The 18,581-nt window shown below is 53.0% G+C and overlaps 1 protein-coding gene across 1 annotated transcript in view; it reads right to left on the minus strand.

Moving 5' to 3' along the window:
* The window catches only part of LOC130840317 (heparan sulfate glucosamine 3-O-sulfotransferase 3B1), a 38,031-nt gene extending 31,108 nt beyond the window's left edge, over positions 1–6,923 (minus strand). The window contains exon 1 of the mRNA XM_057715697.1: positions 6,370–6,923. Within this exon, the coding sequence (XP_057571680.1) occupies positions 6,370–6,923 (554 nt within the window). The remainder of the gene's footprint in view (positions 1–6,369) is intronic.
* Between the last annotated feature and the right edge of the window lie 11,658 nt (positions 6,924–18,581).

Raw genomic sequence — 18,581 nt, forward strand, 5'->3', positions numbered from 1 at the left:
AAGCACATTTTTTTAATGCTCCAGTAACTTAGGCTACGTTTAATATTTTTCAAGTCACAGAAATGTGTATGTAAGGGAAGAATTTCAGATAAAATATAAAGGAAACCTATGTCACTCTTATCTACGTACAGAGAAAATTAATGGGAGGTATTATTAGCACTAGCAGTATTTTCACACAGTCTCTGGGCTGGAATGAAAATTACTTATTATTATATTAGTAAGCTGATAATTTCTGCTCACATCTCAAATTTTTCCCTAAATCTAAAATCAGAAGGAGAAAGCAACATACACTAATATCAGTTTTATTTGATGTTAGTTTTATTTTGGTATAGTTTGAGAGGGATAGGAGAGTTCTAACAAGGTATTCTTTAAAATTTTTTTTTTTTTTTTAAGTTTCATGCTTTACTCCTGAATAGTTTTCAAAGATATCAGTATCTTATTTCTTTTCGGTCATGGTAAATGTTTTCATTTGAGGTAGGCGGCATATTGTACTCATTACCCTTGAAAATATGCCACATACTCGGGGAATTCATTTTGCTGGGATTCCTATCCCAACAGCCCAGCACTGAAATTTCCCTTACTGTCCGAAATCACTGACTGTTAAAAGAGAGAGGTAACACCCTATTTGGAAACTAAGTCTATTCACAGCAAAAGAAGTGCTCATTATGCTGTGCCTTTAGAGTGGACATTTTGTGTTTCTGTCAATCAACTTAATTTCCATGTTCACAGAACTGAGAGCATAAAGTATTCAAAAACTACTGACACAGAAAGTGGTGGGCAGGCAGCCTTGGTCACGTATTTCAGTCCTGAAGCTTTAAATAAATGCTACTTCCCTGATTCAAAACACTAGCTGACTGGTGATTTTTTTTTTTTTAATTCCTGGTGTGCTTTTAATTCTAAATAATTGTAGTGATTCAAAGGCATATCTTATATAATCAGAAAACCTTATGTCCTATAATGTTTTCAACAAAAGGTACATCAGCCTACACATTTGGAATGAGGTTTCTGTGACATATTAATTTTTCAAACTATCTAAAAGCTTTTCTTCAGACAAAAAAATAAAAACACCAAACCAGAGAAAAGCAGAAGCTGTGACAGGTCACTTTAAAATGTCAAGTAATACAACTTTAGCTGGGAAAAATATCTTCTATAAGTATTAGTCTATATTAAATTGTAAATTTTCAATAATCAGTCTTCATTAAAAAAGCAAAATCTAAGTCCAGTAGCTTAGTCAAATTGCAGTATTCTATTTTGACATTTAATTTTTAAGACATGGGCTGCAACGTGATTTTTAGAGACCTGTTCAATAGCATATCATTTGGAAGATAATAAGTGTAATTTAATTCATTCATGCACTTCAGCATTTTATTTACCTAAAACAAATAGGCTGCTATTTAATATTGACTCTTTTATTAACTCAGAGCATCTGGGAAAACACTTATGATTAGGTTAATTTATGTTATATTTTCCCCTCAACTTGTAAAAGATTAATCAACCATTTTATGGTCTAATTTAGGTGCCTAATTGAAAACAGAGTCCAACACATGCTACACTGTCTTGCTAATAAATCTTGACAGCTTTGTAACATGATGGTTTGTATTTCAAATTGTTGCATATAAATGTAGATTTTTGATCTTCACCCAGCAGTTTGAAGTGAGCTGCATACTTGATTTAAACTCCTGGACTGAAAAAAAATGCAATTACTTCAAAAAGGATTATCCCCAATCAGATCTTATCTTAAATTTCCCCTAGGGAAGACAGAAACAGTCTTTGCCACCAAGTTTTTAGAAATAGACTAGGAAAAGAGGGGAGGAATTAGTTTTCTCAGCATTTGTTAAATTTAAAATGTAAGGAAAGTTGCTATTTTCAGCTTGTAGCTTTTGAGACAGAGATTTCTGAAGTTACTGGGATTTACATTCTAACTCTAAAGAGCTCTACTCCAAGTGTTAGTTGTAATTTCTGGAATTGTCTTCTGGTTAATAAGTACAAGTACGTTTTTAGTCTTGATTTGAAGCACTGTACTTTTTTAAAGGAAGAAATTCATTCCAAGAGCTTTTAGAACATCTAATTTAACCCTGTGTTCTCCCAGGTCTCGCAGCCTTAAAAAAGGACAAATGGAAGAGAATAAATTTACTCTCAGTGGGGACACTTGCCATGTTTTCCCAGCCTTTATACTTGGGGATATTTTTGTCATTTTAATGACGCCATTGATTCTCACTGTCCTGTGCAGGCAGAGAAAGGAGACTGCTCTGGTGATGTAATTATCCTCACTCTGGTTATAAACTAACTTCAGATGCCCTCACTATCCTGTTCTGGAGCTGGTCTTCCTTTAAAGTGAATAACAAAGTGAGCAACCCTCACCAAGGTCACTGGAGGCACAATAGAAAACTCAAACTCTTAAAAAAAAAAACCAAAAAAAACCACAAACCAAACCAACAACTCAGTTTCGAATTCGTCATATATGACCAACAACATGTTTTGCCATTTGAACAAGGGAGAATGGTCCAGAGTGACCTCTGGAGCAGGACTGCCTGGGTTGGTGTATCAGGTTTGCTACTTTCTAGCTGTGAGACCTTGGGCCAGTTGCTTAACCTCTCTGGGCCTGTGTTTCTTCATCTGTAAAAGTACCTACTTCGCGGGATGGTAATGAGAATTACATTTGTTAATCCTGTAAAATTCAGAACAGTGCCTGGCACATAGGGAAAACAGTCAGTAAGTGTGAGCTACCAATGATATTAACGCCCCCCCTACACACACACACACACACTCACAGCACTTTTTTCACATGGCCACAGCATTAAACTCTCAGCTTAGTTTGTACAACCCAAAATGGAAAGAAGAATCAAGGTGGGAAAAGAGTTTCTGCCACTGTAAAGTCTAAGGAATATTTCTATATATATATAAATAGTAATTACATAATATTTGGCTAATTTAAATCCCAAACGAAGGTCATTAAAATTTGTGAAAATCCACCAAACTTAAGCCAAATCAAAAAGAGAAACTTAGTAAAGAATGAATATACTTAATTTTAGACCATTCAGAGTTTAAATCAGTGTTGAAAGCCTAAATGTACAGGGTGGGTGTGAGGTTCTCCTGAACCACCTGCTTCTGTTTCTCAGACACCATCACCCCACCCCCAACAGAAGGTAAGGGCCAGTTTCGCTGGAAGTTCCCATAAGCCCCTCCATGGGGTCCTCATAAGTACCTGCTAAGTTTGAGACACCTGACCCAAGAGTGAGCTGGGTGAGGAACTGGAAAAGTAAACCTTGAGGAGTTTTCATCCCAGACTAAAACAAATGCGGATTCCAGGGCCAATGGACCATCTGAGTTTTGCAACAGTGAAAGCAGCGCCAAACCTCCCACTCTCCGGCCAGTGGCAGGTTAGCTCCGCGTGGCCACCACGGTGGGCTCCATCCCACCACGATCCCTTCCGTGGGGGCTGATGGTGTCTCGTTTTGCCACGTGGCAAGAACCACAATCAGCTTGGGAGACTTCACGCAGATCCTCCCAGGCCCTGGGTTACTGGTTAGGCCCCGGGTTACTGGTTAGGCCCCGAGGCGGGCTGTGTATCAACAGTTGAAACTTACTAACCACTCGCTCAGACACAGGCAAGATCTCACTCTCCAGCCGAGGACGATGCTGACCCTCGGATTCAACCATCCGTGCCCCGAGTTGTTTAACGCCTTCAGAATGTCTCCCCTGTCTGCTATTTCCCGGCTTTGAGGACTTGTTTTAACTACTCGTTTCTGAACTGCAACTCTGGCTAATTACTATTTATACTCTTCTCCAATCCGGAGCCAAGCAGCGCGCCTCTGGTGAGCACCAGGGCTGGGCCCAGCGGACAGAACTCCTGGGGGAAGGGGACGAAGGGTGCTCCCTGGACACCGGATTTTAGGAACAGCCTTCTGGGTCAGGCTTCTTTTCCCCGTGTGGTCTGTGTTTCGAATTAAAAGGCCGCCTTCAAAATAATTAAGTCCACACATTTGCGCAGACATCCAGAATATTCTAAATTAATTTAAAAGTTGTAATTAAGCAGATGGCATTGAAAAGATTATTTTTATTTTTTCCTTAAAAAACCAAAAATCCACTAACCCTGCGGCCACGCCCGGCGCTGCTAGAGCAGCCCCAGATCGCAGCTTTCGGGGCGAGCTGCTGCATTTGCAGTTCGCTCCTCTCGCCGCGCGCTCCGCGGGGTCACCGCCGCCAACCCCGGGCCTCCAGGCCCGGACGGTCCGGCTCATCAGCGTAGGTTGGTGGCTCGAGAGAAGGCTGCACTTCCCGGCTCCCGTGCCGACCAAGCCCCTCGCGCCCCCCAAGCCCTGCCGACCCGTGGGCCGCGATACTAGCGGCCCCGGGCGCCCGTCCCGCCCGCCCGCCCGAAGCTCCCGGGCTGCGCTCCCCGCGGCAGGCGCGCGGCCGGCCTTTCCAGGGCGACTTCGTCCTCTATTCAGCGCTTTTGAATCAATCAAAAGGAACGTGGCAGGTGGAGGGCGGCCGCCTAAGAGACTGGGCGAATCTTCCTGGGGGATTTCCACTGCCTGCCCCAGGTGCTTCGAGAACCGCCCGACATTAAGGAATCAGTTCTTTTCCTGCCAGTTCCTCCCAGCCGGGCCCCCTATGCGTCTGATCTCAGAAAATCCCGGGCTGCCTCTGGCCTCGGGTGGGTTCTACTTGGAAGGGCGCTAGTCACAGCCTGCCGTCCCGGCCCCCGGCATCGTCATCCCAGGGGGAGGAGGAGCGGTGGTGGCAGAAATAATGACAACAATACGATCGATGACAATAGCTGGCAATTAGGCCCCCATCTGCCTGCCAGGCACCTGACTGCGCCGGCGCAATCGCTCCTCCGCGCGGCCGGCAACCCGGCCGCCCATTGCGCCGGTGAGAGCACTGAGGCCTGCGGGACCCGCGAGCTGCCAGCGCCGGGACGGGGGCCCGGGCGGCGGGCTCCAGAGCCCCCATTCGCAACAACCGGTGTCCAGGGCCCGGGGACGGTGGGAAGGCTGACTGTCACGGCTGGCTAAACCCCGAGGCTGGGGCAACTCCTGACAATAATAAAACATTAGGACAAAAGGGAGGGGGGAGGGCGAGGCTGGGAAGAGAGCGGTTTTAATCCGCTCGGTCAGCCCCCTTTTATCCTCCAAGCTCTCCCGGTCCCCAAAGAGGGGATGGGGGCAGAGAATGGGGTTTGGTTCCACTCTCCCCTTTTGTTTTCCTAAGTCTCCAGCCTCTTGGAGGCTAATTGGGCCTGGAGGGGTGCCGGGGGCTCGAGGGAGTCACGCCAGTGGGGGTCGGAGGTGGTGACCCGGGAGAAGGGGTGGGGGCCGGTGGCCTGGCCCCTGGTTGGCGCCGAGATTTCCCGAGGCCCGAGTCTGGACCGCGTGTCCACCCCGCGCCTCACCGGAAACTCCATCAACCAAACCGCTCACCCCAAAGGCTGCGGGAAGCCTTGGGCCGGGGTCGTGATTGTGACCCCGGGGGCCGCTGTCCCTTTGGAACCAGACCCGCAACCCGACCCGATAATCGAGTTTCCAGAAGCCCCGACTTCCGGGCAACCCGCATTTCTCAACCTATGGGCCCCGGATATTCTTTGCACCCCGACGTGCCAAGGGCCGGCGGAGACACGCGTCCCTGCCCCGGCTCTCTCAGCATCCCGGCCCGGGAGGCGGAAACGCGCGGGCCGAGCCCCGGGAGCCGGGAAGCCTCCCTCGCGCTGCAGTGCGCGCCTCTGCCCGACAGGGACCAGCACCGCTCCACGCGCCGCCCGCCGCCCGCCGCCCGCCGCCCGCGGGCTCAGCCTCCCGAGCCCCGCTGCCCGGCCGCGCGCGAGCCGGCCGGACCCCCTTCGGAAAGCGAACGGACTCCCCGCGGCCTCCGCAGGACGGCGTCGCTCGCACCCCATCCCCATCTGGGCAGCAGAAGCTGCTCTGGAAGTCGGTCTGGGGCGGAGCCGGCGGCCGGCGGGGCGCAGACCCGTCCCGGATCCGAGAGGAAAAACTAACCTAAGGGCGACGCTGGCTGGATTCGTTTGGGACGCGGCCACAGCGGGAAGGTTGCGCGCTTCCCTGAGCACCGTCCCAGTCGCTGCCCCCCTTCTCTGAGCAGAGGTCGCCCGATTAATGCCAGGGCACCGTAGGCCGCTGGGCCGCCAGCGCTCCTCGGGAAGTTCCTCCGGGCTGCGGCGGAGCGGCGCCCAGAGCACCCCTTCCCGCGCTGCGGGCCAGCACCGCGCGGTCGCTGCTCGGCCCCTCCCGGGCCCCGTGGTCCGCAGCTGGACCCCCGTCACTCCCCCAGCGCATGCCACGTCTCCCTCCTGTCCCTGTCGGCATCGCGGCTGGCGGCCCCGGCCCTGGCCCTGCCCGGGAGACTCACCGGTACCAGGCGAGGCCCTTGTGGTAGCTGCGGTCGAAGAAGTGGGGCTCGGCGCCCACGGCGCGCACGTCGGGGTGCACGCGCAGGAACTCGAGCAGCGCCCGCGTGCCGCCCTTCTTCACGCCAATGATGATGGCCTGCGGCAGCTGCTTGCTCCCGGACCCACTGAAGACGCTGGAGATGGGGCTGGGGGCGTCCGGCGCCTCGCGACCCCGCTCCTCCTGGCTCGCGGCGCCCCCGGCCGTCTCGCTGCCGGCAGCCGACCGGGGGGCTGGCGCCGGCGGGAACGGCCGCCTCGGGGGAGGCCCGTCGGCACCCGAGGCCGGGGCGGGCGGGGCGGGGGCGGCGCGGGACCCCGAGCCCAGCAGCAGCAGCCCGGGCGCGGCGGCGCACGAGCCGGCGCACGAGTACAGGAGCATGTAGAGCCAGACGCAGAGCATGGCGAAGAGCAGCGCCAGCTTCCTCCTCACCGGCGGCGGGGGCGGCGGCGGCTGCGGCAGGAGCCGGCCGGGGACATCGAGGCAGGAGCGGCCGCCGCTCAGGCGCTGCCCCATGCGCTGCCCGCGGGCGCGGCGAGGGGCATGGCTCAGCACATGGCGCGGGGCCCGCCGGAGCGGGGGGCGCGGGGAGCGCTGCCTGGACGCCGGGTGCTGGGCTCAGTGCCCCCGCGCGCCCGCGGCCGCCGCCTCTGCTGCTGCTGCTGCGGCGGCGGCGGCGCTTCCCCGGGTGGCGGCGGCGGCAGCTGTAGCGGCGGCGGCTTTTGACATATTGCCCGGAGGGGCCGCGATTGCAGCCAAAGTCGGGTGGCGGCCACCGCGGGTCCGGGCGGGGGCTGCGACGCCGCGCCCCCGCGCCCTGGCCCCTCCGCACGGCGCGCGCCGCTCGCCGGGGCTGCCTCGCCGCGGTCCTGCGAGCCGAGCCCTGCGCGCAGCCCCGGCGCTTCCCCGCGGAGGCCGCGAAGGAGGACTGCGCAGCAAGAGAGCCGCGGACCCAGGCGGGGTGGGCGGCCCGGCCACCGGGAGTGACAGGTCGCTCCTCCTACCAGGGCCCCGGAGCCCCGTGCAAAGCCAGCCGCCCCGCCGAGGATTCGGCAGCCAACCGGCTCCCGGAACGTGGGGGTGTGGAAAGGGTCCGGGGCGGTGGAGAGCAGTCGGGGGTTGCTACTGGCTGAGAGGCAAGGGGCGGGCTCCGAGGGGCGGAGCCGCGCGCTGGTGACAGGAGCAGCTGGGAGGAAGGATGCTGGAGGGACCCAGCGCGGGCAGGGCTGCGACCCTCGGAGCGCGGCGCCCTGGCTCCCGCGCGCACTTCCGCGCTCACTGCCCGGGAGCCAGTCTTGGCCGCGGTTGCCCACGTGTGGGGACGCGAGTCCCCATCCGGATGTTTCGCGGGCGGGATCGTGGTGTGTGCTTGTGTCAGAAATAGGGAGGGGGTGGAGGAGCCAGACTCAGGCCGGAGATGCCCGCCCACCCCACGGCCGGAATCGGAGGGGGGCCCTTCCAGGGCTGGCACCGGTTTAGGAAGTTTAAGTGGAAATCGCTGTCAAAGTTTTCTGGTTTTTTTTTTTTTTTCTTTCTTTCTTTTTAAAGTCTTTCCTTCTTATTCTTTGCCGGAGTTGATCTCTCTCGGGCTGCCGGTGAACTGAGGTCGGTGTAAACTATCCTCAGGAAAAATTCTTCCCTCGCTTCCCGAAGTGCAGAGGAAAGAAAAGTCCGGAGAAAGAAGGGGGAAGTTAACAGGGAGTTAAAGGCTGAGGGACAGTCTCCTGGTCGAAAAGTGAGTGTGAAAGTCACGTGTGGAAACTTTTGTCCGGATATGAGGTTGCTGGGGACGTTAGGAGAAGAAAAAGTTATCTTCCCTTCCCATGAATAAATATCAAAGCCAACATTCGCCTTCACTTAGGAGGAGGTTTGGTTTGCTGACCTGTTACACGAGTTATTAGTGTTTGTTTGTTTGAAGTCAGATGTCAGCTCGGAGCAAATCGATCCCTGAGTTGCACTTAAAGTCCACTCCAAGCCTCGTTCCTGGGTTTTCCTCCGCAAAGTGACGCGCCGGGCGGGGCGGGGGCCGTGCTGGGCTGCGTTCGTGCCCTGCATTCCGGTGAGAAGCCCCAGTTTACCCCGGTGGCACTCAGGAAGTTCTGGATGCCGGCGACCCGGCCCCGGAGGGACCAGCGCGCCTCCCACGCCCGGCCCCGCGCGGTTCTGGGACAGGACGTTCCTTCCGATCCCGACCCCCGCGAAGCCCCCGGCTGAGCGCGGGCCCCGCTGCCCTCCCTGTCCGCGCGCGCGGGCGGCGGAACCACCAAGCCCCGGTCCCCTAGCCGTGCTGTCCCCTCCCGAGGACGTGTCCCTAGTCCCGAGTCCGGTTCCCCGCCATCGGGAGCACACCGAGAAAGCCCGTCGGCCATGAGCATCTCTGACGGGGTGGGGGGGGGGCGGCGACCCGGGAGGGTTCGGGTGACCCCGCGGCCCCCACCCGGCCCCTGCGCCCCGCTGTGCTCCGCGCGACCTCCTGGCAACTCTCAAGCCCAAGACGTTTTCTTAAGGAATGGCCGAAGGGGAAGTAATTTAGGAAGAGGATTTCCTCCCCCTTTTATATTCGCAGGGAAATTTTCTTTCCAGCCCTCTTTCCCCCTCTCCTTCGGAAGTGACTTATCTACGCTTAGTTTGTAATTACATTAATTTATTATAAATTTTAACTTCTAAACCCTGAGAGTAGATTTCTGAGCGTTAGCTTAACTGGACATTTTTTTTTCCTTTTTTCTTTTTTGAAAAGGGAGAGGGAAAATGTTAGTATCTCCAAAGAGTTTCTTAAATTCACATTATTTCAGGGGGAAATGAAGTCACTGCCTCCCATCTGAGGGGGCTTTGAGTTTGTGGACTTCTGTGGCTTTGGGGGGAGGGGGATAGTGGTTTATGATGTGTTCGTGTTCAGGAAATTGTAGCTCCCACGTGGCTAACTTCAGGCCTGGTTGGGTGTCAATGTCATAGTTTTTCTTTTTGTTTTTAATATTTTGGTAACCCTGATAAAACTGGTCCCTGTCCCGAGGGTTCGCAACGTCCAATGTAAAAGAATAAGCAGTGAGCGAGTCTGCCGGATATGTTTAGGACTCTTGTTTTTCCCGGGGTGAAGGGAAGGAGGGAGTGGAGTGAAGACGCGGGCATAGGAAATTGAGCGCAGAGTTCCGCAGGGCCCAGCGCCCCCGGGCCAAGTCGCCGCCGAGGCCACCCCAGCGCCTTGGGCGCCGACCGCCGAGCACTGGGCAGCGCCTGCCGCCTGATGCGCGCAGCCATCCTGCCTGAGCAGCGGCCGGCGGACCGCGGAGCGGACCTGGCCGGGGACCCCGCGCTTTGGCCCTTCCTCCCACTCGACCGGTCCTCCCGCTGCGCCCGGGAGCCCCGAGACGCGCCCCGAAACCCGCAGGCGCGGCGGCCGCGGCAGGCTCTGCGGCGGCGGAACCCGAGGGCAAGCTGCGCGGCGCAGGTGGCGAGGCTGCCCGCGGACCCAGCTGGAGCCTCCGCCCTTAACCATCGCTCGGCCGTGCGGGGGCCCCCACGCGCGATCCCGGCCGTCGGCGAGACGCGGCCACGCAGACCCGGAGACAGGGTTCCCGTGCATAAACTCGTTCAGAAGTTCTGCCCTCGGGAAACCCAGAAAGGGGCGAGTCGCACGTGAGCACACCTGGAAGGCTTGCGTTGGCTTTCGGCTGGTTTGCGGCGCTCACCGGAGCCCCTAGGGCCCCGGAGGGTCTAACGCGGCAGGCAGGCAGCCCCCTCCCTCAGAAACGCGCCCGGGGCCACCTCCTGTCCCTCTTCCCCCAGGTCCTGCTGCCTACGACCCCAGTCGGGTCACTCTCTGGCCCTAAAATGCCCCCTCGGTAGAGCAGGGGACTTGAGCCGAAACGTCCCTGCGATCTCTTCCGCCTGGAGGTCCTCCGGTTCCGGGCTCCAGCCCCTGCCGCTCCGCCCGCCGACCCTCCGGCTCCGGGGGCCGGGACCCCAGCGGGTCGCCGCAGAGGTCGTCCTTCCTGGGCTGCCTGAGCCGGTGGCCCGGAGCCCGGTTCCCGCCACCGGAACTCGTGTGCCCCCCCCACCCCACCCCCAGCCTCCAGCCCCCAGCGAGGCGGCCCGAGGTTGGCAGCTTCAGGCTCGCTCCGCCCTGCGCCCCGCGGCGCCCAGATGCCCGCCCTCAGGGAGACGCTCCGACGGGGGCGGGGGCGCAGCGCCCCAGCACCCAGGGGAGGGGACCAGGCCCCGGCGCGCCCCGGACTCCCCTCTCCTCGCCGGGAGCTGCCGGCCAGAGGCTGCGGCTGGCCAAGCAGACGCGGGATCAGAAACCCCTTGTGAGGGTGGCCGGCGGGCTCCGCCGGGAGGAATTCGGCCCCCAGGCTGCGCTCCTGTGCGCCTCGGGGACAGTGTGCCCACCGGCCGCAGTTGGACCCATCGGCCCGGGGCCGGGGCTCTGGGCAGCGCCACGTCGCAGGAGCGCGGCCGCCTACGAGGAGCGCTCCGCACAACACGGAACAGGGACGACTGCTCTTGTCTCATGGATAAAAGAAGCTTGGTACCCGGATTGCTTCGGTGGCTGGTGTCCTGAGCAGTCATGGTCGTGCGCTGATTGCGGCTCCCTCGCCCACGTGGCCCCCTGCTCTGGGCCCAGACCTCCCCATGCCCGCCGCCAAGGGGCAGGGTGTGGTGGGGAGACTGCAGGACAGGTGCTTATGCCCCAGGCTCCCTCTCGCTCGGTCATCAAAGGCTGGCGGCTTCCCTGTCCTGCAAGACATAGCTCCTGTTGGGAAGTCCTCCCACACAGCCCTGCTGTCACCAGGTTCTAGAAAGGCTGTCCACTTGGCCTCTGTGGGCCTAGGATGGTGTTGACACCTCCACTTACTGGAGACAAAGCATGTGCCCTCCCTGTGTTCTCCCCTCCGGCATCTTTGTAAGTAATTGGGTCATTACCCAGCGGGAGTGTGTCACATCTTTCCTGCCAGGACCCTGACTTTGATACACCAGGGCTGCACTACTTTCCCTAATCTGGTTCCCAACCACTTGCGCACTGTGTGACTCTGAATAAGTTACACACCCCTTCTGAGCCTCAGAACCACTGTGTGTCATTGTGCTCCTCTCCTACAGAAGCCTTCAGCCCCCTTTTCCTCCATTAAGCTCTCCTGGCCATGGAAATCCTCCCAGGCCAATCCTGCCTCCAGCCTTCTGGGCCTGAGCCGTGGAGATGCTGGAGGAGATGGTGCCTTAGAGAAGACTGGTCCGGCTTCAGCTTTCCCACCACAACTTTCCACAGGCACATGGGTTGCAGCTCCCCTGAGGGTCCCCAAGAGGCCCACTTCCCCAGCCCCTGAGACAGCATTTCTCACCTTTGCTTCCTCCAGCATTTCTCAAAGCCTCTTTGAGAACATAGATGCTGATGGGATTGTCTTCCCACCACCAGATGTCCATACACTCGAGCACCCATGTCACTCCTCTCGACCCCTCCTTCTTCCCTCTTGTTGCAGTGGAGGAAGCTGCGGGCTAGCCTGACACACAGTGACCCCCAGTTCTGCTCTGGACCTCAGACCTCTCGCCTCCCATCTCCTTGCCCCTGACACCAGTCCCTCTGTGTGGACACAGACGTGCCACCCAGACGCCATCAGTGAAGGACGCACTGCCCCAGATGCTGGAGTGCTGTCAGCACCCAGCTCCAGCTGTCAGCACCTCCAGACTGCAGAGGGTTCCTGCGGAGGCTGCAGGCCACGCCCCTTCCCAAGGGGGGTGGGCATCCAATGACTGCCCAGGGGGAAAGGCCTGGCTGTCCCAGCCAGCTCCAGGCATCTCTGAGAGCTTCCTGCCTGGTTGGCAGAGGACATGGGGCCGGTCACAGCTGGAATCTCCCTCTGCCCAAGCCTGTCCCCTCCTCCTCCTCCAGGTGTTGGTCCCAAGGGCATCCCGGACGCTTGCCACCCATGAATCTGACCTGACCTGTATCTCTCCCTCTCTATGGTATGGTTCAAATCAGCAACCAAACACACTACTACTTTTTTTTTTTTTTTTTGTGCCCCTTTTCATAGCCAAACACAGGTCTTCAGAGTCCTTGTCTGATCATTTTATCCAAAGTAGGTCTTCTTGGAGCTCAGCTCCATTTTGCTTCTCCCCAGTGCTTTCAGTAATTTATAACCACGGTCATCATTTTGTTTGTTTAGTCACTGCATCAGTGTACACCCTGATGCCCTTGGCTAGGAACACACCTGCTTTGTTTATCATCGCACACCTGGCATAGGGCCCTGGGTCGGCTTTCAATGTGTACATGTTGAATAAGTGAATTAGTTTGTAAGGATTGAATTAAAATGTGTATAAGGTGTCTAATAATATGCCTGACACATTGTAGCAATAAGTAAATTCCACTTCATTGAGAATGTGGTTATTTCTACAGAGGTACTATGTGTTACTGGCGAAAATTTCAGCAAATTCCCATTGTTTTGGAAGAAAACACAGATACACTTTATGGAACCCTTGGAGCAGTGGTTCTCAAGGTGTGTCCTTGGACAGCAGCAGTAGCATCACTTGGAAACTTGTTAGAAAAGAAACCAAAAACTCTGCGGGTGGGACCCAGTAGTTTGCCTTGTAACAGGACCCCCCCACCCCAAGTAGCTTCTGATGTGTGCCTGAGTTTGAGACCCATTGCCTTAAGGTATTTTTTTGTTTTGTTCTGTTTTTATTTTGAATTGCAATAAAATATACACAACATAAGCTTTACCTCTTAACCACTTCTAAATGTACACTTCAGTAGCATTAGGGACACTGACACTGCTATGCAGCCAGTCTCCTGAAGTCTTTTCATCTTGCAAAACCAAAACTCTGTTCCGGTTAAATAATAACTTCCTCTTCCCCTTCCCCCAGCCCATGGCAACCACCATTCTACTTTCTGTTTCTGTGAATTTGACTACTTTAGGTTCCTATTTAAGCAGAATCATACAGTACTTGCCCTCTTATGTCTGGCTTATTTAACTCAGATTATGTCCTGAAGGGTCATCCATGCTGTACCGTATGTCAGAATTTCCTTCCTTTTTAAGGATCAATAATATTTCATCGTATAGACCATATTTTGTTTATCCGTTCCCATATTTCTTCAAGACCCGCCTTTCAGTTCTTCTGGCTATCTACCCACAGGAGGAATCGCTGGGTCCTATGGTAATTCTGTGTTTCCCTTTTTCAGGAACCGCCACACTGTTTTCCACGGCAGCTGCCCCACTTTTCATTCCTACCGGCAGGGCACAAGCATCCCACTTTCTCCACACCTTTGCCAATGCTTGTTATTTTATTTTTTCTGATAGCAGCCATCCTACTGGGTGAGATCTCACTGTGTTTTGTTTTTTTTTTTTTAAATTTGCATTTCTCTAATAATTAGTGTGCTTTAGGGTAATTTTAGACTTTATAGGATAACCTGTTTATAGTTTATAGGCCCTGTTTGTAGGACGGCAGAGTCATCTGCAGCAACGCAGATGGGGAATTTCCAATCACTTCAACGTTTAATTTTGAAAATAGAACCCAACTCCGGATTCCTTATCAATGGTCTTAAAATCCTGACCTATCTGTATTTTTCAGCCATCAAAATGAGACTTTTTTCCCCAATTTCCACCATCACAGCCATAAGGACTGACAAACACCAATCAGGTCTGTACTGAAGCCCATCTTCAGAGACACTGCTTCTTCCTCCGTGCAAAGAGAACACGTCTAGAAAAGGGTAGAAACCACACCCAGGAGCGCGAATGTCCTACCGTCAGTCGCTCAGGGAATTGAAAGAGCTTTTGAAGTAGCAGGTGGCAGCCTGACAGCCTTTGAACCAGATTCTCCTTACTTACTGGCTAGAGAGGAATCCTGTTTTAATCGAAGAGAAGATCTTCAGAGGTGTCTGGGGGTACCAGTGCTTCTTATAACGTATCTCCCAAAGGTCTCTATACGATGCCCAGACATGTCAAACTGATTCCTCTGAAAGTGGGAGGAAGTAGCTGCACACAGTGTTGAGCAGACCAGCAGCCACAGATGGCTGAAATCACATAGGGATTTTTCTCCAACCAAAGCCATTGAAATATAACTTGTGATCCCTTCCAAACCCTGAGACGCGTTCACCCCGGAATTGTCCCTACAGCCCGGTGTGTGTCACCCTGTGTCTGTGACTCGTCACCAGGTTCCCCAGCCTGCTTTTAACACACGCAGATGCACATTATCCATTGCTCCGTTTTGCAAGCGAAAGGCTGCAGGTTCCCGAGGTTCCCATTTCTGCTCCCCTGACCCTTTAGTCTCACGCTAATGTCACATCCACCTCACCATGGACGCTTTCTTCTCTTTCATTTCTGACCCTTCATTTCCACTTTCCACTTTCTCCCTCTGGAAATCACCTTCGTAACCTATTCCTCTTTTCCAATTCCCAGCGGTTGCCAAACAGGCTGAAGTAACAGAGAAGTGAGTTTCCAGGCGTCATAAACGCCGCCCCCCCATCTCCCTGGCTTTGCTAAGTGCATTATCCAAGAAACTGGCCACACGAGGAAGATGGGTTTCCTGTTGACTTCCATTAGCGCCTGACGAATTTCTCAACTTTGAGCTTTTGGGAAACCCGTTTGAAATGGGAACGCCTGGTACTTTTTGTGAAGTAAGAGTGTGAGTGTAAAATAATGACACTGACTTCCATCAGGCATCCATGACAATTAGTTATGATGCTGAAGCTATGGGCTTTGTCTCCATAGTGGTCTGCCCACCTCTCAAACTTCCAGGGGCCAACCTCAGGCTTTCAACCCCATTTCCATCCGGAAGGCACGAAAGCACGAAGGTGATTCTACCTAAAAATGAGGTTGGTTTATAAAATCCAGAGCTGCCTCTTACTTGGTTTCCGTAAGAATGTGTCCCAAGGAGGTTACCAGTGTGTTGAAAGTAACACGCTGTCCTGGAGTAAAGGCTCTTTGTGGAAACTGCTTTGACCATCACTTCGATGAGTGTTTAACCTGCAGGCTCTCTTCTGCCCACCTCTATTGACTGTGCTCGCCAATGCCAATTTCTGCCTGTCACTCTCCCACTCAAAGACTTTCCATGGTTCTTAGTTGTGTGTACCTGTGGCTCTCAACTCTTGTTTTTTCTGGACAAGACTGTCTGGTTCTGTCACCTGCCATCCCAGAGCTCTTTGGAAAGTTACTAATGGCTCTGTGCCTCAGTTTCCATCTGTAAAATGGGTTGGTAATGCTGTCAGGGCTTAGAGCAGTGCCAAGCTTGGGCTGGCATTCAAGCAATGCTTGCTCTCCTCATCACACATAAGTAGATGACCGTCACGCCCCTCTCCCCTGCCCCAGTGCCCTCCTCTCTTCTGTAGCTCCTGATGGCCCATGATTCTCAGATGAGAAGTGGAGAGGGGGTGACTTCAGAACCTCTGGGGCTGAAAACACACTCAGATGTTCTCATCTAAACCGCTAGGAAGGACTCTCCCATCCTCCACCCCTGTGCACGTACCCCCCATGAGGATCACTGGAACGCCTCCTGTTCAGATACCTGTCCTGAAACTTGGCCGACAGTTTGGACCAAGCCTGGCCAGGTGAGAAAGGACTGAGAGGCCGAGGAAACAGGAAAACTGCAGACGCCACTCTGGGCTAGTAGGTCGGTGTTGCCAGATCTGATTTTTCCAGCAAAGCTAGAAAACTGGATTTTTATGTGAAATTACCTGCATTTTATATGGGAGGGGATTTTACAAGTTACACGTTTGAAATAAAATTTAAAAAGAGCTTTGGGGGTCATTAATATCTGAGCCAAACACAAGTAGATCAGACCGAGGAACTCGAACTGCCAACCTCTGGCTTGTAGGAACCCCTGTTCCTTCCAGAGAGTTCCTGCGACCAAGAGGAAATGACAGTGTTTGAGTGGAAAGGACATCTGACTCTTGTTTACAGACACGAACACTGATTTTCAACAAAGTGAAAGTCATCTAATTGCAGCAAAAGGAGCCAGAAGAGCTTGGTCGCCCATGGCCCCCTCCCCACCACACAGGAGCCTCCCAGTCCTGCCCCGCTTAGGGAGATGCCCGGACCGCGTGCGCACGGTTCGCGTCCTCCTATTTGAACATATCACCACCCGCATGCCAACCCTGCCACTTTGTGTAAACCCGCCTCCAACCCTGCCCTGGCGCCGGGCACCATCCTCGACTAATAGTCAGTGGCCAACAAATTGTTGTTGCTCAAAGTGATTAAAGTAATTAAGCATGTTGGGTTATTGCATTAGAGGAATCGCTTTCCTAATGGCCACTTAAATACTTTGTAATGTCGGTCTGTGGTCAGCTGTAGAGCCCCTGGATTATAAAGTAAGTGAGTTTCTGGATCTTTCACTAGCTCAAAGCCTTAGCTGATTCATTTCTCTGTCCTTTCCTGAGCTCCCCCTTTGGCTAGGCCCCGTGCTGGTAACAGAAATGCAGTCCATGCCGTCACACAGCTCACAATCTGCAGAACCATCTTAATAGCTTGAAGCGTAGATATTATAAAGGCATCTATTCATTATGAAAGTGAAAAGGACGGATTAATTTAATACATGGATATAAAGAGTGAATTCAGTTGGAAACGGAGACAGCTGTACACAAGGAATCTCTCCCCCTTCCCCACCCTCCCATCGGGTGGCTCGGAAACAAATAGTTATTTCCTAAAGGAACCGAGGAAGCCTGAGTGATGCCTGCACAGAGCTGGCACCATAGGAGCACAGATGCGGAAGAGGCCTTGGTGAGCCCTCTGCCCCATCCAGCAAGGAACTGCTGACCTTTGAAGGCAGCATTGCATGACCTTCCATCTGTCTTTGGCCTCAAGGACTCCTGAGTATAAACACAGATACTACCTAAGTAATGATTCAAGCAATTAGATCCCATTGGGTAATTCCAGAGAAAGTTTGTTTTGGTGAATGCAGGCTTGCCCTACAAAAAATGATAAAGGGACTCTCAGGTAGAAATGAAAGGATGTTGGAGAGCCACTTAAAGCTGGATAAACAAAGAAAGATCTCTGATAAATACATGGCAAATATACGCAAGGGTATTCCTGTTATTTTTATTTTCTACATGTTTTAAAAGACAAATGCATAAAAGACATGCAGTGTATAAAGATGTAATTTGTAACAACAATAATATTAAAGAGGAGGGTAAGGACTTGTGTAAGAGCAGAGTATGTGCTACGGACGTTAAGCTGATAGCAATTAAAACTAGATTGTTATAACTGTAAGATGTTAAATGTTTCATAGTAACCATGAAGAAAAGGTCTGTAGAAGATACACAAAAGGAAGTGAGGAGGAAATCAAAGTGTCACTACAAAAAAATCATCTAAACATAAAAGAAGGTAGTAATGGAGGAAATGAGGGACAAAAAAAATCTGTAAAACATACAGAATACAACTAGCAAAATAGCAAAGTCCTTCCTCATCAGTAATTACAATGTAAATGGATTAAACCCTCAAAAGGCAGACATTGACACAGTGGATAAAGAAAACATCATCCAACGATACACTGTCCAGAAGAGACTCATTTTAGATCTAAAGACACAGATGGGTTGAAAGTGAAAGAATGAAGATATTCCACGCAAATAGTTAAACCAAAAGAGGGCTGTGATGTACTATCATCAGGGAAAATGGACTTTAAATTTAAAAATCATTATGAGACAAAGAAGGACATTATATATTGAAAAAAGGGTCAATTCATCAAGATGATATAACAATTATAATCACATGTGCATCAAACAACAGACACCAGTGGCCACGGGAAGTGAGGCCAGGGGAGGAGAGAGGAGAGGCAGCACTTTGTGGGCGGTGACTTACAGAAGAGCTTGGAAGAGACAGGCAGGCTGGCCCATCAGCCTTCCTTATTTTTCTTTTCTTTTATCTTTTTTTTTCCCACTACCTTCTTCAGAAGAGTGGAAGGAGGCCCACGGGATGGGATAGGGGTTTATCTACCACTGGAGGGGGTTTCCTCCTTCTCTTGACCCCCACTGGTCAAGGTCCATCCGTTGGGAGTTACTTCCTCAGCCTTCCAGACTGCGTCACCTGGCCTTTTGTTGGCTGCAGCAAGCAGCTCCCTCGCCCTGCAGTGTGCTGTGTTTTTCAGATTTGAAGTTGGAGAGGTGCAGGGGTCTGAATGGTGGTCTCCCAAAAGGAATGTCCACCCAGAATCTGTGAATGTAACTTTATTTGGAAAAAGGGTCTCTACAGATGTAAT

The sequence above is a fragment of the Hippopotamus amphibius genome, chromosome 17, assembly GCF_030028045.1.
Source record: "Hippopotamus amphibius kiboko isolate mHipAmp2 chromosome 17, mHipAmp2.hap2, whole genome shotgun sequence".
Lineage (NCBI taxonomy): Eukaryota > Metazoa > Chordata > Mammalia > Artiodactyla > Hippopotamidae > Hippopotamus > Hippopotamus amphibius.